The sequence below is a fragment of the Mycteria americana genome, chromosome 22 (assembly GCF_035582795.1).
Source record: "Mycteria americana isolate JAX WOST 10 ecotype Jacksonville Zoo and Gardens chromosome 22, USCA_MyAme_1.0, whole genome shotgun sequence".
Classification (NCBI taxonomy): domain Eukaryota; kingdom Metazoa; phylum Chordata; class Aves; order Ciconiiformes; family Ciconiidae; genus Mycteria; species Mycteria americana.
This window is the reverse complement of record NC_134386.1, coordinates 5,822,033-5,842,409: the sequence shown is the minus strand read 5'-3', so window position 1 is coordinate 5,842,409 and position 20,377 is coordinate 5,822,033. Positions and strand designations below refer to the sequence as shown.

Here is a 20,377-nt window from a genome sequence, read left to right as displayed (position 1 = left end):
AGGCTTTCTCCCACGCCCATGGTCTTGCCAGCACCGCTATTCCTTGTCCCCTTTTTCCTGCAGCCTCATGATTAAGGGGAGGGAAGTGCAGGGGGTGGAGAGCAGCTCTGTGCAGGCATTGAATGCCTGGCCTGACTCAGGTCCCACGTGGACATCTCACAAAGATCCCCTTTGATCCGTGCACAGCGAGGAGGGTGCAGAAACAAGGACAGAGGCCACAAATGCTGCAGAATAACTAATCCAAGTGAGGAGACCTACTGGGAACTGTTGTCTGGGACAAATCCCAGTCTCAGGAGACTCAGGTGTGCTTCCCCAGCCGGGACAGGCAAGTTTGCAACTTGCAGAGCCCGGCTGGGAGCAAGGTTTCCTGAAACCTTCAAACTTTTCTTTCCTGAAAGCTCAGTTCTGCGGATTAGCAGATGTCTTTGTTGAAACCCTGGGTACCTGCCAAGGATTACTGTAAACACTTGGCAAGGTGCAGCCTCTTGGCACCGACGCTCGGTGCTGGAGAGGGGAGCCGCAGTTCACCTCGCCGAGTGGCAGTTTTGATGTTCACACTCACAAATAAGCTGTTAACGGGAAACACCCCGGGCAGGGGTAATGCATCTGCAGCAAAACCTCTCATCCCTGAAACACTGGGTGTATTTTGTTTCTCCCACCTTTCTGACCAAGGAGGCATAAAGGGGTTACTTGCCCATTTACTGGGAACGGAGATGGCTGTTCCCAGACCTGTGAAGTCCCACGCTGTTGGACACAGTCCCACACGACGGCCAGCGTAAAGACAGCATCTGCGTGGTGCCAGGTGTCAAAAACAAGACAAGAGCACGATAGCAATTGATGTATGATCTAGGGTCTAATCCAGGCCTGAGTGGCCACGGCCAAGAGTTACTGCCAAGGTATTGGGAACAGCTCACGCTACATGGCATCAGGCAAATGCTACGAGAGAAGACTTAACGGATGCCTCTGCTGTCACTCGGTGAGGATCTTGCGTGCTTGCACCATGGCGGGACTAAGTGAGAGCACAAGAGGACTCCCCACTTCGGGATGGAGTAAAGACCTGCGCAATGCATTTGTCCACACGTCATCACTGGAGGACGCTGTGCTTTCAGGCATAACGTCTGCAGGAGCATCACGTTCAGCTGTGGCTCCCGAACACCAAAGGCCACCCTTAAACCCGGTGTTTAAACCCAGAATCACAGAATCACAGAATCGTATAGGTTGGAAAAAACCTTTAAGATCATCGAGTCCAACCGTAAACCTAACACTACCAAGCCCACCACTACACCATGTCCCTGAGCACCTCATCCAAACGGCTTTTAAATACCTCCAGGGATGGTGACTCAACCACTGCCCTGGGCAGCCTGTTCCAGTGCTTGATGACCCTTTCAGTGAAGTAAAATTTCCTAATATCCAGTCTAAACCTCCCCTGGCGCAACTTGAGGCCATTTCCTCTCATCCTATCACTTGTTACCTGGGAGAAGAGACCGACCCCACCTCTCTACCCCCTCCTTTCAGGCAGTTGTAGAGAGCGATGAGGTCTCCCCTCAGCCTCCTCTTCTCCAGGCTCAACAACCCCAGGGCCCTCAGCCGCTCCCCATCAGCCTTGTGCTCCAGACCCTTCCCCAGCTCCGTTGCCCTTCTCTGGACACGCTCCAGCCCCTCAATGTCTCTCTTGGAGTGAGGGGCCCAACACTGAACACAGCATTCGAGGTGCGGCCTCACCAGTGCCGAGTACAGGGGCACGATCACTGCCCCAGTCCTGCTGGCCACGCTATTCCTGATACAAGCCAGGATGCCGTTGGCTTTCCAATGCAATGCTTTCCAATGCAATGCTTTCCAAGGCACAGCGAGAGCCAATGGCATCCACAGCTATAGGACAGGATAGCTATAGGATAGGATAGGATAGCTATAGGATATCCTATATCTAGGATATATATCTATATCCTAGATACAGGATATAGAAGGCAACCATATAGAAGGATTGACTCTGAAGAAGACATCTGGGTGATGCAGGACAGCCCTGAATTAACTCATGTTTGAAGAAAAACATTTTATAGAAAAGGTATGCAACCGTATTTCAGACTGTCAGTGGCTGAGCCTGCCAATACCTTAATTAGTGGCTCCAACAATTAATTACCTCCCCTGTTAAAAATGTGTGCTTTGTTTCCAGTCTCAATATGCCTCTGTCGGCCAACAGTGCTGGCTTGCATTTTTCTTTCCTCTGCCGGAAGAACCTTCCAGTGTCAAACTTCTGTTCCCCCATGGGCCCTGCCGGAGACCAAGTCTTTCCTGAGCTGTGGGTAGCACCACAAGTGTGGGTTCCCAGTCCTGCTCCAGGTTTCCCAACTGGCTGATGTGAGCTCCCAGGCAGCCTGCGCTCCCTCATCCCACCTTCCAGATCCCAATTTCCCCATCCTACATCACATTTACACAGTAACCCCCCATCCTACACATAGGAACTGAGCGCAGTTCTGGGCCCCGCAATTTAAGAAGAGTGTGAAGGTCTTCGAACGTGTCCAGAGGAGGGCAACAAAGCTGGTGACAGGGCTGGAAGGCATGGCCTGTGGGGAGTGGCTGAGGGCTTTGGGTTTGTCTCGTTTGGAGAACAAGAGGCTGAGGGGCAACCTCGTGGCTCTCTGCGGCTTCCCGAGGAGGGGACCTGGAGAGGGAGGGAGGTGCTGATCTCTTCTCCCTGGGATCCAGGGACAGGACGCCTGGGAACGTTCAAAGCTGCGCCAGGGGGGTTCAGACTGGACATTGGGAAGTATTTCTTTACAGGGAGGGTGGTCAAACACTGGAACAGGCTTCCTGGAGAGGTGGTCGATGCCCCGTGCCCGTCAGTGTTTAAGAGGCGTTTGGACAAGGCCCTTAATACCAGGCTTTAACTTCTGGGCAGCCCTGAAGTGCTCAGGCAGTTGGACTAGACGATCGTTGTAGATCCTTCCCACTGCAATACTCTGTTCTGTGCCATGCGGTAGGGCCTTCATTTGTTCTGAGCTACGCGACCTTGCGTGTGACGCTCTTAAACACTTTCTCGTCGTTCGCGTCCAGCTCCCCAAGTGATGGAGGTGGCACTGGCCTCATTTACAGCCTCCGGCCTCCAGCCGCCGCGCAGCACGGACCCGAAGGCGGCCCCCGGCCCCCCCGTCCGCCGGTGCCCTGTTCCGGGCCGGGCCGGGCCGGGCGCGGCGGGCGCAGCGGAGCCGGTTTCCCGGTGCAGGGGCTCCCCCTAGCGCTGCCGCGGGGGCCGGCGCGGGGGCCGCGGTGGGGTGGCCAGGCCGAGGACCGGGGCCAGGCCGTGTTCAGCAGCTCGGCTCCTGGGCGTTATCCCCTCGGCAGGTCCGAGGTCAGCTACCCGTGATTTATATCCCTGCAGGCAGCATGGGGCGGCAGGGAGAGCCGGTGCCGAGGAGGAGGCTGCGTCAGCTGACTCTCAGTGAGGACGAAGGCCACCAACCGTGCGACGTGCTCCCCTGGCCTCCCTGCATATGGCAGGAGTGCCGGGAGGAGAGACCAGAGCGCTGGGGAGCAGTGGAGGGGCCTGCGCCTTTTCTGGTCGCTGCTGCGTGACGGTTGGACTGGTACCGGGAGAAAGGAGACGGGAGGAAGAAAGAAGCGTGGGGAGAAACTCTTACTGTGCATTTTGTATTGGGAATATTTTATATTCCTGTGCACTCTGGGTGGCCTTGCTCTGATCAGAGCACGGTCGTAGGACAAGAACAGGTCCCCGAGTAGAAGGCAGTCAGCAGGGATGGGGACACTGGGAAGCAGACGCCTGCAGCGGGACCAAGGGCAGTGCGGCATCAGCTGCCCGTCCTGCCTGTCCTGCCAGCACAGCTCGACAGGCCCCAACCCTGTAACCCCAAAGAGAAGTGGGAGCTGTGGTGGGGAGACCGTGGGAGTCGCTGGCTGGGCGATGGCAGGACTCATTCACTGAACGCTCAGGTGGTTCTGGCTTTTTTTGGAGCACAGCAACCCTGTACCCTCTTCTTGACTCCTACTACCTTAAACCTTTTCTTCCTGCTCTTCCCTGGAGCTTGCTGCAGAGAAAATGTCTTCATTAACGATCTGGATGATGGGGCACAGTGTTTGCTGACGACACAAAACTGGGCGAGTGGCTGATGCACCAGAGAGTCGTGCTGCCATGCTGCCATCCAGAAGGACCTGGAGAAATGGGCTTACAGGAGCTTCATGCAGTTCAACAGCCCTTTTCTCTTTTGTTTTCCCTCTGGCCCTCGAGTTCTTCTAGGTCAAACTCGCCATCCTTGCATCCTTTCTGTACCAAATTTTATGTCCTCGCTTTATCTTATGACAGCAAGCTCTGGCTGCCTGACTCATGCCCATAGAGACCCCAAGGAGGAGGGCAGGTGGGCCTGGCGAGGCTGAGCCCCGCTCCCTTTCAGAGGGGCTCGCTGTGACTTGGGCTAACAACATGCCCCCAGTCATTTCACTTCTTTAAATCCACAAAACTCTTCTCTGTCTGAGCCCATCACAGATTTTCTGATCACAAATTCTGGTAGCCAGAAGTAAAGTCAGACAGGTCCTGGGCTCCAGGGTCCAGGGAAAACTCTTTCATGCCGGCCTGGTTGGAAGCCACTGAGATGCACATCCAGGACCTGTCTTTGGCTGTTGTATTTATTTTGAATCTCTTCTAAGCTACACCCAGCTCTAGTCCTTGATTTTTTTGGTTCTTCCACATAGCTATTCATAGCTTTCCCAGGAACTGGAGCGCAGAGGAACTGAAGGTCATTGCTAGCAGACTCTGCTGCGCTTGGCCACGTTTGACTCATGTCTGGGTCTGTCCTGCCATAGCCAGGAGAGCTCCAGGCTGGTGGCTGCTGTGCTTGCAGTAGCTGGGAGAAAGCTTGTCAACAGTTGCAACACATTTTTTAATGACTGCTTGGGAAAGTTCGTGCCCTCAGGAGTCCTTTTGCTAGAATGGCAAGATGTTTGATGACAAATGGATGATTGCCGTATTGAGTTATGCTGATACCATGCAGCTGAAGTCACTGTGGCAGCTTTTTTAAGATACAGGGATTTTAAAGCTTTTGAGATAAAGGGAAATACCTATGCAGATTTTTTTACATACTTTTGGCATTGGGAGCCCAGGTATCTTTGAGGGATCTTCCTAGGCATTTCGCTGCATCTTAGATATCTGGAAACCTGCCCCTTAAACTAGAATTCCCACTTGGAAACTGTCCCATTGCAGCTAGGTTAGAACAGAACAGAACAGAACAGAGAAAAGAAAAGAAAAGAAAAGAAAAGAAAAGAAAAGAAAAGAAAAGAAAAGAAAAGAAAAGAAAAGAAAAGAAAAGAAAAGAAAAGAAAAGAAAAGAAAAGAAAAGAAAAGAAAAGAAAAGAAAAGAAAAGAAAAGAAAAGAAAAGAAAAGAAAAGAGAAAAAAAGAGAAAAAAAGAAAAGAAAAGAAAAGAGAAAAGAAGAGAAGAGAAAAGAGAAGAGAAAAGAAGAGAAGAGAAAAGAAGAGAAGAGAAAAGAAAAGAAAAGAAAAGAAAAGAAAAGAAAAGAAAAGAAAAGAAAAGAAAAGAAAAGAAAAGAAAAGAAAAGAAAAGAGAAAAGAAAAGAAAAGAAAAGAAAAGAAAAGAAAAGAAAAGAAAAGAAAAGAAAAGAAAAGAAAAGAAAAGAAAAGAAAAGAAAAGAAAAGAAAAGAAAAGAAAAGAAAAGAAAAGAAAAGAAAAGAAAAGAAAAGAAAAGAAAAGAAATAGAATAAACCTCCAGGAAGAAAGCAATATAGGGAGATTGTAATTAGCCTTCAAAGCCTTTTTTGATAGGTAAATTAGGAGCTGATTTTTCTTAGGCTCAGGATGAGCAGCCCCAAATCAGGGAACCTCGGTGTGGTCTGGGCACCTTCTCCCTTTGCAAAGAGGAGGGCAGGGAAAGCGGCTGCCGCTGCGGGTGAAGGTGCTCTGTTTTATCGCTTGAGACATCTGCAGGAAGCGGGAGAGCTGATGGATAGAGAAGACCCAATATATCACCTATTTTAATGAAAGAAACCAAGTTCAGGATCTTTTAGGTCACATCAGTAGGGAGAAGAAATTCTGATGGAGCTGGATATTTATTTGGTGCAACCCTTCTGGTTTCTGAAGACTGGACAAAGGCAGTCGGTCCTCCCAAAACTCCTGCTTTGTTGCGTTTGCTTGCTGTACTGCTGGCTTCTCTCCTGGCCCCACGCTCTTGCAGTGCTCACACGACGACGGGTGAGTTTGCAATTCCTCAGCAAATCCACTAAACAAACCACAGCTCACGCCGTGTAACCTGGCAGGGTTTCCTCACCTCCAAGGACGGGGAACTTGCTCCTTCCTTACTATGACTGGTCCTGAAAAACCTTCCCTTTTTTGCTAGCAGCAAGGATTAGCAGAAATCTAGAAAATGTGATCTATGAGGGAAGAATGAAAGAATTGGGTTGTTTGGTCCAGAGAAGCGAAGCCTGGGGGAGGACGAGACAGCTGTGGACTACCTGACCTCCAGACTCTTTCGGCAGCTGCGTTTCCTGCACTGCTGTGATCGCAGTCCTCCAATAAATAAAAGGCTGCCATGAAGAGGAAGGGAATAAACTCTTCTCTGTGTCTGCCTGGAGAGGATGAGAAATCATGGGATGAAGCTGCGGTAAGAGAGCTTTAGTTAGATATTTGGGGAGTGACTAAATGTAAATAGAGCAATGCGCCAGAACAGATTGCCTGATGTCAAGTCTCCATTAGTGGAAGTCTCAGGGGGAAAAAAAAGAAAAATCACAGATCAGATGCGCATCCATCAGGAAGGGTTTAAGTTACACTTATCCTGCGTTAGAACTGGGGGATTAGACAATTCGCCAAGGCACCCCTCCAGCTCCGTTTTCTCTGCTTCTCTACTTCTGTTTTCAACAGCCTCGCAGCTTCAGGCAGTCGCTGAACTGCAGTCAGCCTTGAACCAGATCCTCCTCTCCAAGAGCGGCTTTTTGGATGAGGTGTTCACTCCCATCAACATGACAATCCAGCTGCCTTGCCGCAGGGGAAGCGGTGCTATGCCGTGCTGCCGCAGGCCCGTGGGGTGGGGTAAGGATGGAGAATTGCCCTGGGAACATCGTGGAGGGACCATGGAGCTGGCTGAGCTTTGTCAAAGATCTTCAGACTTCAAAAAGCTTTCTTTTTTTTTTTTTTTAAGAGTTTTAATGAAAACCACTTGGATGTCATACAATGGGGTAACAGGATAACCAACCCCCCCAACACTGTGCCATGAAGCCAGAGCACAGGAGCTGGGGGTTTCAATGGTCAGCCTGGGGTTCCATCACTTTTGTGCTTGTAAGGACCAGTTCAGGCTCAGCACCACATCTCTGGGCAAGGAGGGATGACAGTTTTCTCCAGGCTGCTGCAAAATCTGCTGCAGTCATAACTGGTGAACATCTCAAGATGGTTCCCTTCTGTTCAGACGAGTCTGGTGGTTTTGGCTGGATTCCCACCTCTTGTCAGCTTGGGGAATCACAAGCACGTATGTAGATACGAAGTGGCTCATAGCGAAGCTTTTGCCACAGGGCAAGTTCCTTCCTCTCCAGGAAGGAGAAAATAAAAGCGTTGGATTCTGCTGAAGGACAAGGCAGTCCCATAACCCCTCATGCTGTCTCCGGGTCCTCCGGCTCCTCCACCCTCTCCTCCCAGGAAGAAAAACGTCCCCGGGAGGATTCTCAGGGACAGGTTTGGGAAAGATTTCCTCTTATCAGAAGTAAAGGCATTATGGCCTCTACTTTATCTGCTTTCTTTTACAGGACGTCTTGCTCTGTCGCACTCTATCCTGAAAGGGGACGTTAATAAACACGTGTATGAATAATGTTCTCCCAGTATAAATTGCTACGTATTTGTGCTACAGTCACTTTAGAGACTTGGGAAGTCTCATTTCTGTCTTCATAATGTTTCCTGGAAAACTCCATAAAAGAAAACACAGTATCCACTTTATATAATTGCAAAAAGCCCAGGAACTCAGTATTTAGTTTTGTTTACAGTTTGACATCCTCCTCATTGGCTAGAGACCATAACATTATTGTGTATGTGATAGACTGGAAATTTTGATGTGATGTGTAATTTTCTTTTCTACTTCCCTTTTTGAAAAAATAGAGAAGAGGGAACAGCATACGTTACCCACTCACAAATGGTTAATGCTGGGGAGGCCCACGGTAGCCACTTACCAGCAGTGAGATTGTAGAAAGGAGGAAGGTGACCTGACTAACGAAATAGAAGAAGAAATGTCAGAGGAAACTAAGAAAGAAGAAATGAAATATCAATGTAATTTATCAAAGGCAAAACTCATGCTTTTCAAGGGAGACCAGGCAGATGATTAGTTAAGGCATCAGAGAACATCTTTCAGAGAAATCTCTGTATTTAAGTAATATGTTTTGTCCTCAATTCCATTCTTCCATCTCAGGGAGAAGCCAGGTTTCAGGGAAGTCTCTGCCTAGTCTCCGGTGTGCTCCAGAGATGTGATTTTGATGTGTCCAGACCCACCTGGGTGGACTTTAAGGCTGACATCCTGGCTGAACTCAAATACACACTGGCACACAGCTGCCATCACATGCACCAGAAACCCGTGGGCAGAGCTGCGTGGCCCGAGCCCACCCCCGCTGGTACCCAAGCCAGCCGGGTTCGGGGTGGATTCAAGCAAGCGGGGGCAGGCAGGGGTGCCGGAGCCCCCACGGCCCCTCATCTGGGCACCGCAGTGATGGGGCGTGCGTGCCCTGGCTGCTGCTGGCTCCCGTCTCTTTTGCACGGGCGGAGTGGCATCAAGCCACATCCCTTTTGCTGTCCCCAGCAACCTGCCGGCCACGGCACGGCTCTTTGCCGGTGCCTGGAGCAGGTACACGACCGACACGCACCTCCCACACCGACTCGCTCCAGCTCCCGGAGCCCAAAGAAACCACGGCCCCAATCCTGCCCCACTTTGTTTCTGTGATCAGCTTAAATGCAATCAAATATCTAAAGGCAAACCATCAGATGGCTTCGGCTCCCTGGCAGGTTTCCTGCTCAGGCACAGGGACGTGCTCCAAAGCCGATTTTCAGTTCATCGCCTTGCGGCACCCCAGCGAGGGAAGCGTGCTCGTCCCTCCTTACGTGTGGGACAAGAGGAAGCAACTTCTAATGGCTTTTCCCCGTCCTTTCCCACTGTGCTACGCCGGAATGCGAAGCAGCCCCGCTGCTTGTTTTTCAAAAGCTGTTTGCTGCCGAATTTAGGATCGTCTACTTAAAAGTCTCCAGCCGGAGCTGTAAAACCCACAGCTGTGTTTTGCAGATGAGAGACTTGGGTTGGTTTCAGATCTTGTTTTTGGAAAGGCCACCGCGATCCTGAGCAAAAGCAACACAAATGGCACGAGTCCATCCTTTAGAGCAGCAAACCGTGAGAGCTGTGGTCCTCCTTCAGAGCTCTTGAAGGACAGAAGTCTTTCTCTGTTAATTTTGGATCTACAGACTGAAAAAAGCTCCTCTTCATGTTTAACGCTTCCATTTCTTCGGTCTGTCTAGGTTTCTATCACCAACGTAGTTTTAAAAAAAATAATAGAAGACACCGGACACTATCAAAAAAACCATCCTGAAGAGCCCTTTCAGGCCCACTTACCTGGGGTTCATCCTCCTGCTTCTACCAAAGCTGCTTTTTGGGATGACAGAGGATTTTTAAAGGGTGTCCACACGGTGCGTGCAGCCTCAATGGGGCACTTCCCCTCTAGGAATAAATCATTGCTTTCAATTTTTGAATCAAGGCTGTACATCCGGGTGTTCCCCATTAATGGGTTGGAGGGAGGAAGCTCAAGTTGAGAACAGAGGGTGCAATTGCAGAAGAAATAACAAATATGGACTTTTACGTGTAGCTGCTGGGGTCTGGTACAGGGGGACCATGCCCGTGCTTGGGGGTGAACGTGGGCCAGGGGCTGCCCATGTGTGAGAAACTGCTGCTGCCACCGGATCAATGGAGCACGTTTCCTTCTTCCCCCAAACCGGACCCTCTAGAAGATTTTTTTGGGAAGTCACTTGATTCATGCTGTGCTTCACGTCCCTATTTCTAACATAAGAACTCTCAATTCCAAAAGCTGGGTGGACAATAAGGAGAAAAATAACTGGAAAATAAGGAGAAAAATAGAGACTGAAGCATGGATCCTGGAGAGCTGAGGATCCACTAAGTCAGTGGTGAGGCTGAGTAAGATCAAGGGCTGGATGCAGAGCTGCTGCAGACACCGTCCTGGTGCAGAGCTCCCCGTGCTGCTCTGGCTCTCCCCAGGATGACGCTGCCTTGATATCAGCACCTTGTAGCTGTATCTGCATCAGGGGACAACACAGCTGCATCGGTGCGAATGACCTCGCTGGAGATGGGTCCAAGTTTCTGTAGATTGGGGCCGAAAAGAAATGAGGCGAGCAGGGCACCCAAGCACTAAACAGCAGGGGTGATGGAAACGAGGGGCCTGGGTGGTGAATCATTATCTCTAGCTGCTCCAGACTCTAGTAATTTTACTATATCTGCTCCCAGATCACGCTGGAGCACAGCTCCTCACGGGAGAGTCTTTGCTTGAGAGGAGGTTTGGAAGGACATTTGCTCCAAGGACAAAGCAGTTTGAGCAGGGATTTGCACGGGGATTTGAGCACCGCTGTAGCAAATGCTGACCTTAATGAAACAGCCAGACATGCTGGTAGCACATCTGAAAAATTTCCAAGAGCAATTGAAGTATTGCAGTAATTTCCAGTTGGTGCCTATCTTCAATCCACCCCTTGCCCGAAGTCCCCACGGAGGTACAGCGGCTGAGCTGCTTTGGCCTCGGGTGTATTCACACCCGGTCACATTTTGGCTCTCTAAAGCCCAGGTGAGCTATAGGTTTTCAGGCAGGAAAAGACAACGTTGATAATATCTGCTCTCCTGAGCTGCCCTGGCCAGGAACCTCCCCTGGTGATTTCGACTAGCAGCTCCTCTGCTCCAGCTGCTTTCTTTTAGAGAGCTGGCGATGGCTCCAGGCTCAGTTTTACTTCTAGGCAGGAGTGATCAACTGCACAATTACTGGAGGGCTTAAAAAACTTAAACAGCAGTGCTGCAGAAGAGTGGCTCCATGTGTCAACATCACACTGACTGCAGTCTGCAAGACACCAGAAACTTCAGCAGCAGCCAGGGCTCCAGATACAGAAATAAAGCAGAAGAGAAGACAGACAGCAAGTGGTTTGGGCTGTCTGCAGGGACAAGAAGCAGTAAGTGAACATTTTTCTGCACTGTAACACAAGAGAAACACCCTGACAGGGGATGATGAAGCTCCTCTGTTGAGCTTTAGGGGCAGGTTGAATGACCTTGGCCAGGAATGCTGTCGGTAAAGTCAGCATTGCCTGGGGCTGTGGGACAGCCTGGGTGTTTTCTCAAGGTCAGCTGCAGCTCTTACTTCTACAAGAGCTAGGACTTTCTTATAGGAGCTGACCCCAGATCCATGAATTGGAGCAAACTGTATGCAACCAAAAGAGTCAAGGCTGCTGGAACAAGGGTTGGGGCAAGCTGAAGCCTCTCAGCATGGGGATGACGATAAGGCAGTGCATCGCATGCAGCAGAGACAGCAGCTGGAGCATCAAAACTCAACCTTCTCCTGGGCAGCAGCTCCTGAACCCTCAGTCCTTGGGCAGGACTTGCTCCTTGAAGGCAACCGTTATCCTGATATTTACTATGGAAACAGCCAAAGGCCACGGGTAGGTGACGGTCCATCATGCTACGCAAGTCTAGATACACACAGGAGAATGGAGAGAGCAAATAGGAGCAGCCTGGGGACACAGCCAGAGCTACAGCCATCAGCCATAACCGTGAGCTGCTTTGCACCAGTGACACCCGCTACCGTGTCTGCCACCACACGGTCCAGCAAGCCCCCCCAAACGCTGGTGGTGGCCCACCAGCCGAGGCAGCCGCAGGTGGTGGCTCCAAGGCAGGCAGTTCTGTCACCACCTCCCACTGCAAACCCACCAAAGAGGCATTTCACAACCTTCAGCTCATGCCAGCATCATGAGGTGACGAGGACCAGATCCCTCTGGAAGGGTCCGTCCCTTTTCCAGCCTCTTGCCCATGCTCCTGGGGGGGAGAAGCTCAACAGCTGGAAAGGCTGGTGCAGGGAGGTTGTTCCAGTACTGCCAGGAGCTGGTGGCACTTAGCTGGGACTGAGAACCCCTACACAGGAAGGTGGGTGGCCAGGCACTGCCAGGCACCTCAACCATCCCCGTGGCTGGATTTGAAGCTGTGGGCAGGAGGCTGGAGAACCTGGAGACATCCCTGTGCACAGGGGGGACCAGCATGCGAAGGGGCTACATGGAGAGCCTGGAAACAAGTCACTCAGTGCCAGCACCCAACACAGCATCACCAGGGGATGCTGCTGCTCTCCAAGCTTGACATTTCCTCAAGACTTGGAATAACGACCACCTTTCCTTCTCTCCCCTTTCTTGGCCAAATCTGGTGCAAAGAGGTGTCCAGCTGCCCAACAGCCCCCGGGCAGCCTGGGCTGTCAGAGCAGAGAGGCTGCTCTGGCTGGGCAGTGCCCTTTGGTCCCCTGGGTTCGCCTGCCGGCAGGGCTGCTCCACAAATATTTATTGAGGTGGGTGTGTGCAAGCACCCTCCCTCCCGCACCCCTTCCTGCGGCACGCAGGTAACCAGACCCACGGTGGTCCAAGCCCGGCTGCTGCTCTCAGTGCTGGCAGCTGCCAGCCCAGGTAGGAGGCTCCGTTAAACAATGCTAATAAATACTTTATTTACCAAAACCACATTAAAATATTCCTAAGACGGTCCCATCTTGCTGGGTCCCTTCAGTAGCAGCTCACAGCTTGAGGATCCCGGGGGAGGCTTGGAGAGCTCACGCAGCAGCACCAGCTTCATGGCCAGCAGGACCTCCCGGTGGCCGAGGTGGCTTCTTCTGCCGCAGCGGGACAGGCGGGCGGCCTCCAGCGCCACGTCCCCGAGCAGCCGGGGGCTGCCCAGCCAGGGAAAGGCGGCAGCCACCAGGCAGGAGGCTCCGGTGGACCACGTCTGCAGGGAGAGCAACCATCAGAGCATCAGCACAGCCATCCCTGGGGCGGCACGGCTCCAGGAGCTGCCTGCAGGCACGCGTCAGGCAGAGCTCCCCCAGCCCCATCCACCGCTCCTTCATTTTAAGTCAAAAACTTCCAGATTCAGCTAACATCCAGGCTTGGATACACACGTGACCGAGCTGAGCTTGGAAAGCAGGTGGTTGCACCCAAGCCCAGCTGGGACATACCTGGTTTAGGAGCTTGTGGATATAGGTTGAATAAGCCACCTTCTTCTTCTGCCTGCGGGGACGGAGGCAGAGGAGGCTCTGCCAGGCGCACCCGGCTGCTGCCTTCTTCCTCGGGAGGGCAGGGGGGCCAGGGTCCATCGCTGCTGCCCGCACACGGCGCTGGTTAACGCACGCTCGCTGCGGCCCTGACGCCCCTGAGGGAGAGCGGAGCACAAGCCCCAGCAGCAGAGCGCTGCCGTCACACCGGGCACCACCTCACCCTGGATTTCCCAGGGCATTTGCAGGCATTTAATTAGCATCATGCAAATTAGACACTTGCAATAACACAAAAAAATACTCAGCATGTCATGTAAAACAAGACCAGAAAACACCACCCCATGGAGCCAAACACACCAGAAAAGCAAAGCACAAATGGGATATTTGGGAGTATTTTTTTTTTCCCCCCAGCTCACCTCCAAGAGCTCCCCCAGCCCCGTCCTCCCCCAGGAGCAGGCAGGGAGCCGGGCACCGCTGCCTATAACCAGGGGGGTTCATTGCTTTCAGCTGGGGGCTGCAGCCCATCGGGACCCACCGGCCTGTGGGGATGGGGACAGGGATGGGGACAGGGATGGGGACAAGGGTGGCCACGCTGCCTCGCACCCACACATCCCGGCTCCTACACCCAAACCAGCAATTCTTGCCCAAAATGCTCTTTTGGGTGAGGCTGTGCCTGCTCCTAGGTTCCCCCTGCCCTTGTTGCCCTAATTAGTTTCATTAATGTAATTAGCCCGAGGCGGCTGGCTCTGCGGTGGTACCAGACCTGGGGCACCCGTGTGCTCCTGTGGGATTTTTTGTGTGGTTTTATTCTGCGTTTATCTGGGGGGGTTCTGGGGCTTCTGTAAGCGCCAGAGTGAGCAGGGTCTGGGAGGGCACCCAGGGGTGCTGGGGGCAGGATCTGGCCCTGCATGGTGGGGCCCTGGGATAGGTGTCCCTTGGGTGCAGGATTGGGCCCTGCCCCAGCGGGACCCTGGGATGGGGGGGGGTCCCCAGGGGCAGGATCTGGCCCTGCCCGGTGTGGTCCTGGGGTGGATGGGTGTCCCCGGTTGGCGGGATCTGGCCCTGCCCGGTGGCACCCTATGGTGGGGGGTGTCTGGGTGCAGGACCATGTTCTGCGGCGCAAGGTGTTGGGGTACAGCAAAAGGGGGCCAATGGGTGCAGGATGTGGCCCCATCCTGAAGGGGATGAGTGTGTGTGGGGTTCCCTGGGGTGCAGCACCCCACCCCGCAGCGTGTTTGTGTGGGGGTGCTTGGGTGCAGGATCGGGCCCTGCAGGATACGGGGTGGGTGTCCTTCCGTGCAGCCCCGCAGGACGCTGTGGAGAGGGGTGGGGGTTCCTCCGGTGCAGGATCTGGCCCCGCTGCACCCTGGGGTGGGTTTGCGGGCGGGGAAGGTGCCCCCCTCGGTGCAGGGCCCTGGGATGGAGATTCCACGGGGTGCAGGATCCGGCCCTGTAGCACCCCGAGGGTGTGGCTCCCCCCACGCAGGATCCAGCCCTGTAGCACCCCGAGGCAGGGGCCTCTGCCCAGGCGCAGGATGTGACCCCGCAGCACCCTGCGCTGGGGGGCTCCGCTGGGCGCAGGATGTGACCCGCAGCGGGCGGGGCCGGGGAAAGGAGCGCTCCCCCCGCTGCAGGGCCTCCCCCGCTCCGCAGCACCCTGGCGTGGAGGCTTCCCCCAGGCGCAGGTGCGGCCCCGCATCCCCCCGCGCCGCGGGATTCCGCCGGTGCAGGATGCGGCCCCCCCGGTACCGGTGGGGTTCCCCCGGGTGCAGTACGCGTCTCCCCCCGGCAGAGGGCGCTCTTGCTCCCGCCCGCGCTCGGCGAGGGGCGGGGGCGGCGGCGGCGGCGGCTGCGTTCTCTCCGCGGGCCGGCAGGGGGCGCTGCCCGGTGCCCGCCTCGCCCCCGCCGGGCCCCGCCTCACCGCAGGTGAGGCGGGGCCCGGCGGGCGCGAGGCGGGCACCCCCCCCCCCCCCCCCGCCCCAGGGAGCGGCGGGGCAGCGCGAGCCCGGCCGTCACCGTCGCCGTCATGGCGGAGCAGGAGAGCCTGGAGTTCGGCAAAGCGGACTTCGTGCTGATGGACGCCGTCACCATGCCCGAGTTCATGGCCAACCTCCGGCTGCGGTGAGCGCTGGCCGGGGGGCGGGGGGGGCGCGGCGGGGGAACGGGCCGGTGTGAGGAGCGGGAAGGGCGGTGGAACTCGCCCCTCGCCGCCTCAGGGTGTGTGAGGGGTTGTGAGGCCTCGTCCTCCCGCTTCTCCCCCCCCCCCCCCCCCCGCCTCAGTTGGGCTACCGGTTGTGGGGAGGGGGGTGCGTTGTGCCGGTTTAGTGAGCTGAACCGGCCCCGTGCTGAGGGAGGTGTCGCGGGCAGCGGCCCCCTCAGCCTGCCTTGCCTTGGCCCCTGCTTGCCTGCCCCGCTGTGAGGTGACCGAGCTCCATCGTGGAGCAAACCCAGCACAAAATAGGGGAATTTTCAATGAAATGGGGATACTTGGGAGAGCCAAGTGAGTACGAGGGTGCCCGGGGTGCAGGCAGGGAGCACCAAGCCCTCCTTTGGGTCCATGGGGGCTTTCTGTCACCCCTTTGGAAAACCTCCCTCTTCTCTGCTCAGCAGACCTCACCTGCTTCAGTCTCCCCCTCGTACACCTCCCCTCTAACAGGTATCTCGCCTATGCTGACATGTGTGCAAAGTTGAGGTGGAAAAAAACCAGCAATAAAAGTCACCAAGTCCAAGGTTGCTCCAGCCCCGTAAGAGCGTTACAGCCGTTCACTGCTGCGTTAACGTTTTGTGATCTTTATGGTTTTATTTCCCTTCTAGACACGATGGGCTTCAGGAGGATCTGCATTTTCACCCCTGTTTCCTCTGTGAAGTACTACTAAATCCTGAGCAGCACTGATAGAGAGGACAGCCGGTGGGGACCCTAAGTCTGCGGCTGCCTTTCACTTTCCATTATAAAAGATTCATGTGAGCTCTTCCTGATAAACTTTTATGCCCCTGCTTGTGCAAGGATTTGATAATTACCAAAGGGTAGCCTTTGGGCCAAAAATGTGTCTTATTGGCTGTTGTGTTTCCCCCCCAGTTTTGCTCAGGCTTTAAAGGTTGTTCCTCTCCTGCCACTTGCATTCTGGAGAAGATGGTTGAAATCAATAACTTGTCAGGCCCGTGCAGTTGTTGGATGCACCTGAGAGTGGCTCTGGCAATAAGCAAGGGAAGAGAGGTGGGCTAAGCTTCCCCAGCTGGCATAAAACTACTGAGGAAGGAGAAAATTAAGCTCTTTCAGGCAATTGTGATGTCTCCTCTGGATGAAATCTGTAGATTTTGAGGTCTGGCTGCATCAGCCGCTGAGTGCTTGGGAATCTTTGCGCTACACAAGTGGCTACCAGAGTGTCCCCGTCTTCTGTGGTGCTGCAAGGTCAGGGCTTGGATCCTGGCAGTGCGAGATATAATAACAACCAGCATATTTTATATTATTTTTTATTTTATATTTTGGATTTCTGTTTTGGTAGGGAGGGCGTTTGTGTTTAAATACTATGAAAAACATAATGTGAACAGTTGAGCTTTGAACATGAGGAAATGTCAGATTAAATAAATTTTGCGGTGCCTCTAAAAGCTTAAATTTGTTTCTCATTTGTGCATGCCATGACACTCTAATTGCATTACAAAGGGCTTACAAACAAAGTCATTGTAATTAGCAGGAAACTTGCACATAACAGTTTGTTCTTGGGGTTTTTATTCTTTGGTTAATGTGTACTAGAAATCTAAATGAAGTATTGGAAACGGATTGTTAGATAACTTAAAAATCAACGTTAAATGTTGGTTGCATTTAGGAATCAAATTAATTAATTGAGGGGTGCCTTGCACTGGTAGACTCCGCTAATTTTGTATGAAAGGATGAGTAGAACAAGCTAGCAATTCTGGATCCTTACAATTGATATGTATTTTGATTCCCCCCCGCCCCCGTCCTGTTGCGTGCTGATAGTGCGGAAGGATGTTGCTTGGACATTCCTGCTGTATCTAATACACCATCAGGTGTCCCTTTAACTCCAACGCCTTGGTCACTGGTACTCAAACCCAGGCTTTTCCTTGTGACACCAATTTAAGCTCTGGTTTCTTTTGCACGAGAGCGCATGCGTTACTTTGGCCGTAATCTGCAGTTTGCAGGCAGAGTTCTGCCTGCACTTCAAGGTTGTCTTGTGTCTGTGCTGTGGGCAGAATAATCTTTTGTTAAAAAAAAAATGCTGTTAATTTTTCTAACCTTGGTGCTATCATCCCCTGACTTTAGGCTTGTCTGCACTGGGAGATTTGGGAAAGCTAATCTGAATTTACCAAAAGTGCAGCTTTTCAGTAAAATTGCTAAACTCTGCTAAGCCCTGACGCTGCCGGTAGAGCTGTGGCCCTGGCCTGCTGACCCAGCTTCGCTGCTGGTGTTGTTACAATTCTCAAGCAACATTTGCTTCTCTTATTTTTACCACTTTGGAGATAGTAATTAACACTTGCTGCTGATACATTTTAAATTGTGTTGGACCCAAATTACACCGGAGATTCTGACTTGTTCAAGGGCTGATTATATCACGTTGTGTTTTGTCACATTGCGTGCGTAGATGGCACGAGTCGCCTTTGTGCTCGTCATGTGCTGCACAGAATGGAGAAATTGTTGCTCCTCCGTCATCAACTTCAAGTGGCGGGTTTGTTCAGTTTACACTTGGGATGGGCTCCACCCTATTCCATAGATCCAGCTTTCTGCCAGAGCTATTTTTGTTCGGGGTCACTGGCTGACCCAAGACGGATTGTGCTGGATTTAGTTCCCAAGTGAGCCCAGATGTGGGTGGAATTGAAATCATACCAGTTGCGGTGCATGCAAGGATATTTCCCCAAGGATGTCTCTAGTGGGAAAAAGAGAAATGGTGAAGTTGCACTTTTTATTACTGTAATATTTGAATTTAGTGGTGTTGACATGGGCTGGATTAGTGTGGCCGATTTGTTTGTCGATGTGAGTACCCACCTGGGTAGATGGATGGATGCGATGTGAATTTACTACCTCACTTCCCAATCCCTACGCTTCATGGCCTGTTGTTTGTAGGTTCATGTAGTGATTCAGCAAGGTTATCATAGTGTTAGTATTTTTTCATGGCTCTGTCTTACAACTACTTAATAAAGCGTTACAACTACTTAATAAAGCGTCCCCCGTTTCATGGGGACACTCAAGCAGTCACTGTGTGTTACACATTAATTGTAAATAAAAGTCAGCTGGTCCTCGAATTCCTTAGTTCTGCGTGGGCTTTGTACCAGCGCCCAGTTGTGATTCTTAATCATCAGAATAATTAAAAAAAAAAAAAAAAAGCAGGAGTATTGGAACAGTTAGTGTGGACTCAGTAGCTAGCTTTGTTTCTTTATAGAAAACCTCCCAAGCTTTAACAGATAATTGTTCCTTAAGCGCTCGTAAGTATGAATTATTACAAACAGCCGTATTTGAGCAGTTTGCACTTGAGCAGACAGCCTGGCATTCCCTTTCATCAGTTCCCTGTTGACCTTTGTGGGCAGGCTGATTACTGCAGTAGTAGTTGGCATTTCAATTCCTATCAGAGGACGTAAGATTAATTGAAAGACTCCTTAAAACAGGGAATCTTTTTAATGTCAAACAGCTCTCGGGTCCTCTCACTGGCATTCAAGGGCTAGCTGTACTGCGAGTGTTACCCACCTGTAATCTAAGGGAGAACGTCCTGCTCTGGACTTGTTAAAACGCTTTCATTTCGGTGGGTGGTTTTGACTTAACGTGACTGTGACTATTCCAGAGCAGGTGGAGCGAGACGGTGCTTGTGGAAAGGGAGCAGCGGTCTTGCAGGAGTTGCTAATGTTTTGCAGAAATTGTGGCATAGATGAAACTTGCAGTGTGAACTTTTGAGTAAGAGGAACACAAAACTGTACATCACCTCGTTTTTCATCACGCCATAATGAAAATTTCAAGTGATAAAAGTGATCATTTTTAATTTACTTCCTTGTAAGGAAGAGGGCAAGAAGGTTATTTTTCACAAATACGAAATATTCTGTCTTATGTATCATTTCTTGTATTATCCTGCAAAGACCACTCATGGTACTATCCTGTACAACTAGCATTTATCTTGATAAATCAAAACTCAGAGCTTTAAAAATGGTATCTACGGCATGCAAAGCAGTAGGTGGATTTATTGAATTATCTGTTCTGCAGTCTTAGTGATAACTTCAGGAATAACTTCAGACTAGCTTCTCCTCACAAGGTTTTGAATGCTTTGCAGGAGAGGAAGACGTGATCCCTGCCGTGCCGGGCGGTGAGATAATATGGGGGCCCCACTGTGGATAAACCCAGCGCCTCTGAATCGCAGCCGAAGGCTGTAAGTGGAAAGCCACGTTGAAATGCTGGAAGAAAGCAGACAATTGTATATTGCAGCGGCAGGGTAGCGTTCGGGGTAGTCCCATATGAGCGGGGTGCTCAAGGTCTTTCTGTTCTCGCATCTAATTCGTGAGCAGGTGCTACTTGACTCATCTTTTCCTGATTTCTGGCGAGTTGCTCATTTTTCATAAGCATTGTGCAAATCCCCTCCTGGGAACAGAATAGATCTTTGTCGCGGTTATTAAAGAATTCAAGGATGCATGAAAGGAAGATTGTGAAAGCACATGATTAAGGTGTAATGATAGTAAAATGAATTTTGGGTTGTTTTCCTCTTTTTTTTTAACTAGTTCCAGCATGAAACCCGATGTGGAAGGCTGTACTTGCTGCTCAGATAGTTCCTGGTCATCCCAGCCTGCCTGAGCCTGAGGATGTGGTGTGAAGAACTACAGTTCACAGTTCTTGTAGTTGTCTCCCTGCACACATTGTGATTTCTGACCTCTTAAAGCAACACTTAATAAAAACACAGCTCTGCATTTAGTTAAAAACATGCAAAAGTGTTTTTTCTACTATTTCTCAACTATTTCTTACAGTGCAAACCCCAGCATTTTCAAAGCTATCCTACATTAAGGCAACAGTTCTAAATTCGTATTTGTTGCAGATACTTTTGAAAGCCTGATAATAGTTGTTATCACTAATAATATTTTTGGTATCAAGAATCTGTAAAGAAAATCTGGTTCTCCTCTG

At 51.6% G+C, this 20,377-nt stretch overlaps 1 protein-coding gene across 4 annotated transcripts in view; it reads left to right on the top strand.

Annotated features, from left to right (window-relative positions):
* The window catches only part of MYO1D (myosin ID), a 196,340-nt gene that overhangs the window by 17,221 nt on the left and 158,742 nt on the right, over positions 1-20,377 (top strand). For 3 of the 4 annotated variants that reach the window (XM_075523119.1, XM_075523121.1, XM_075523123.1), the window contains exon 1: positions 15,246-15,390. The exons of the other annotated variant lie outside the window; for it this stretch is intronic. In XM_075523119.1, coding sequence (XP_075379234.1) covers positions 15,296-15,390 — 95 coding nt within the window. In that variant the 5' untranslated portion in view covers positions 15,246-15,295. Of the gene's footprint in view, positions 1-15,245; positions 15,391-20,377 lie in introns of those variants that run through there. 4 annotated transcript variants of the gene reach the window in all.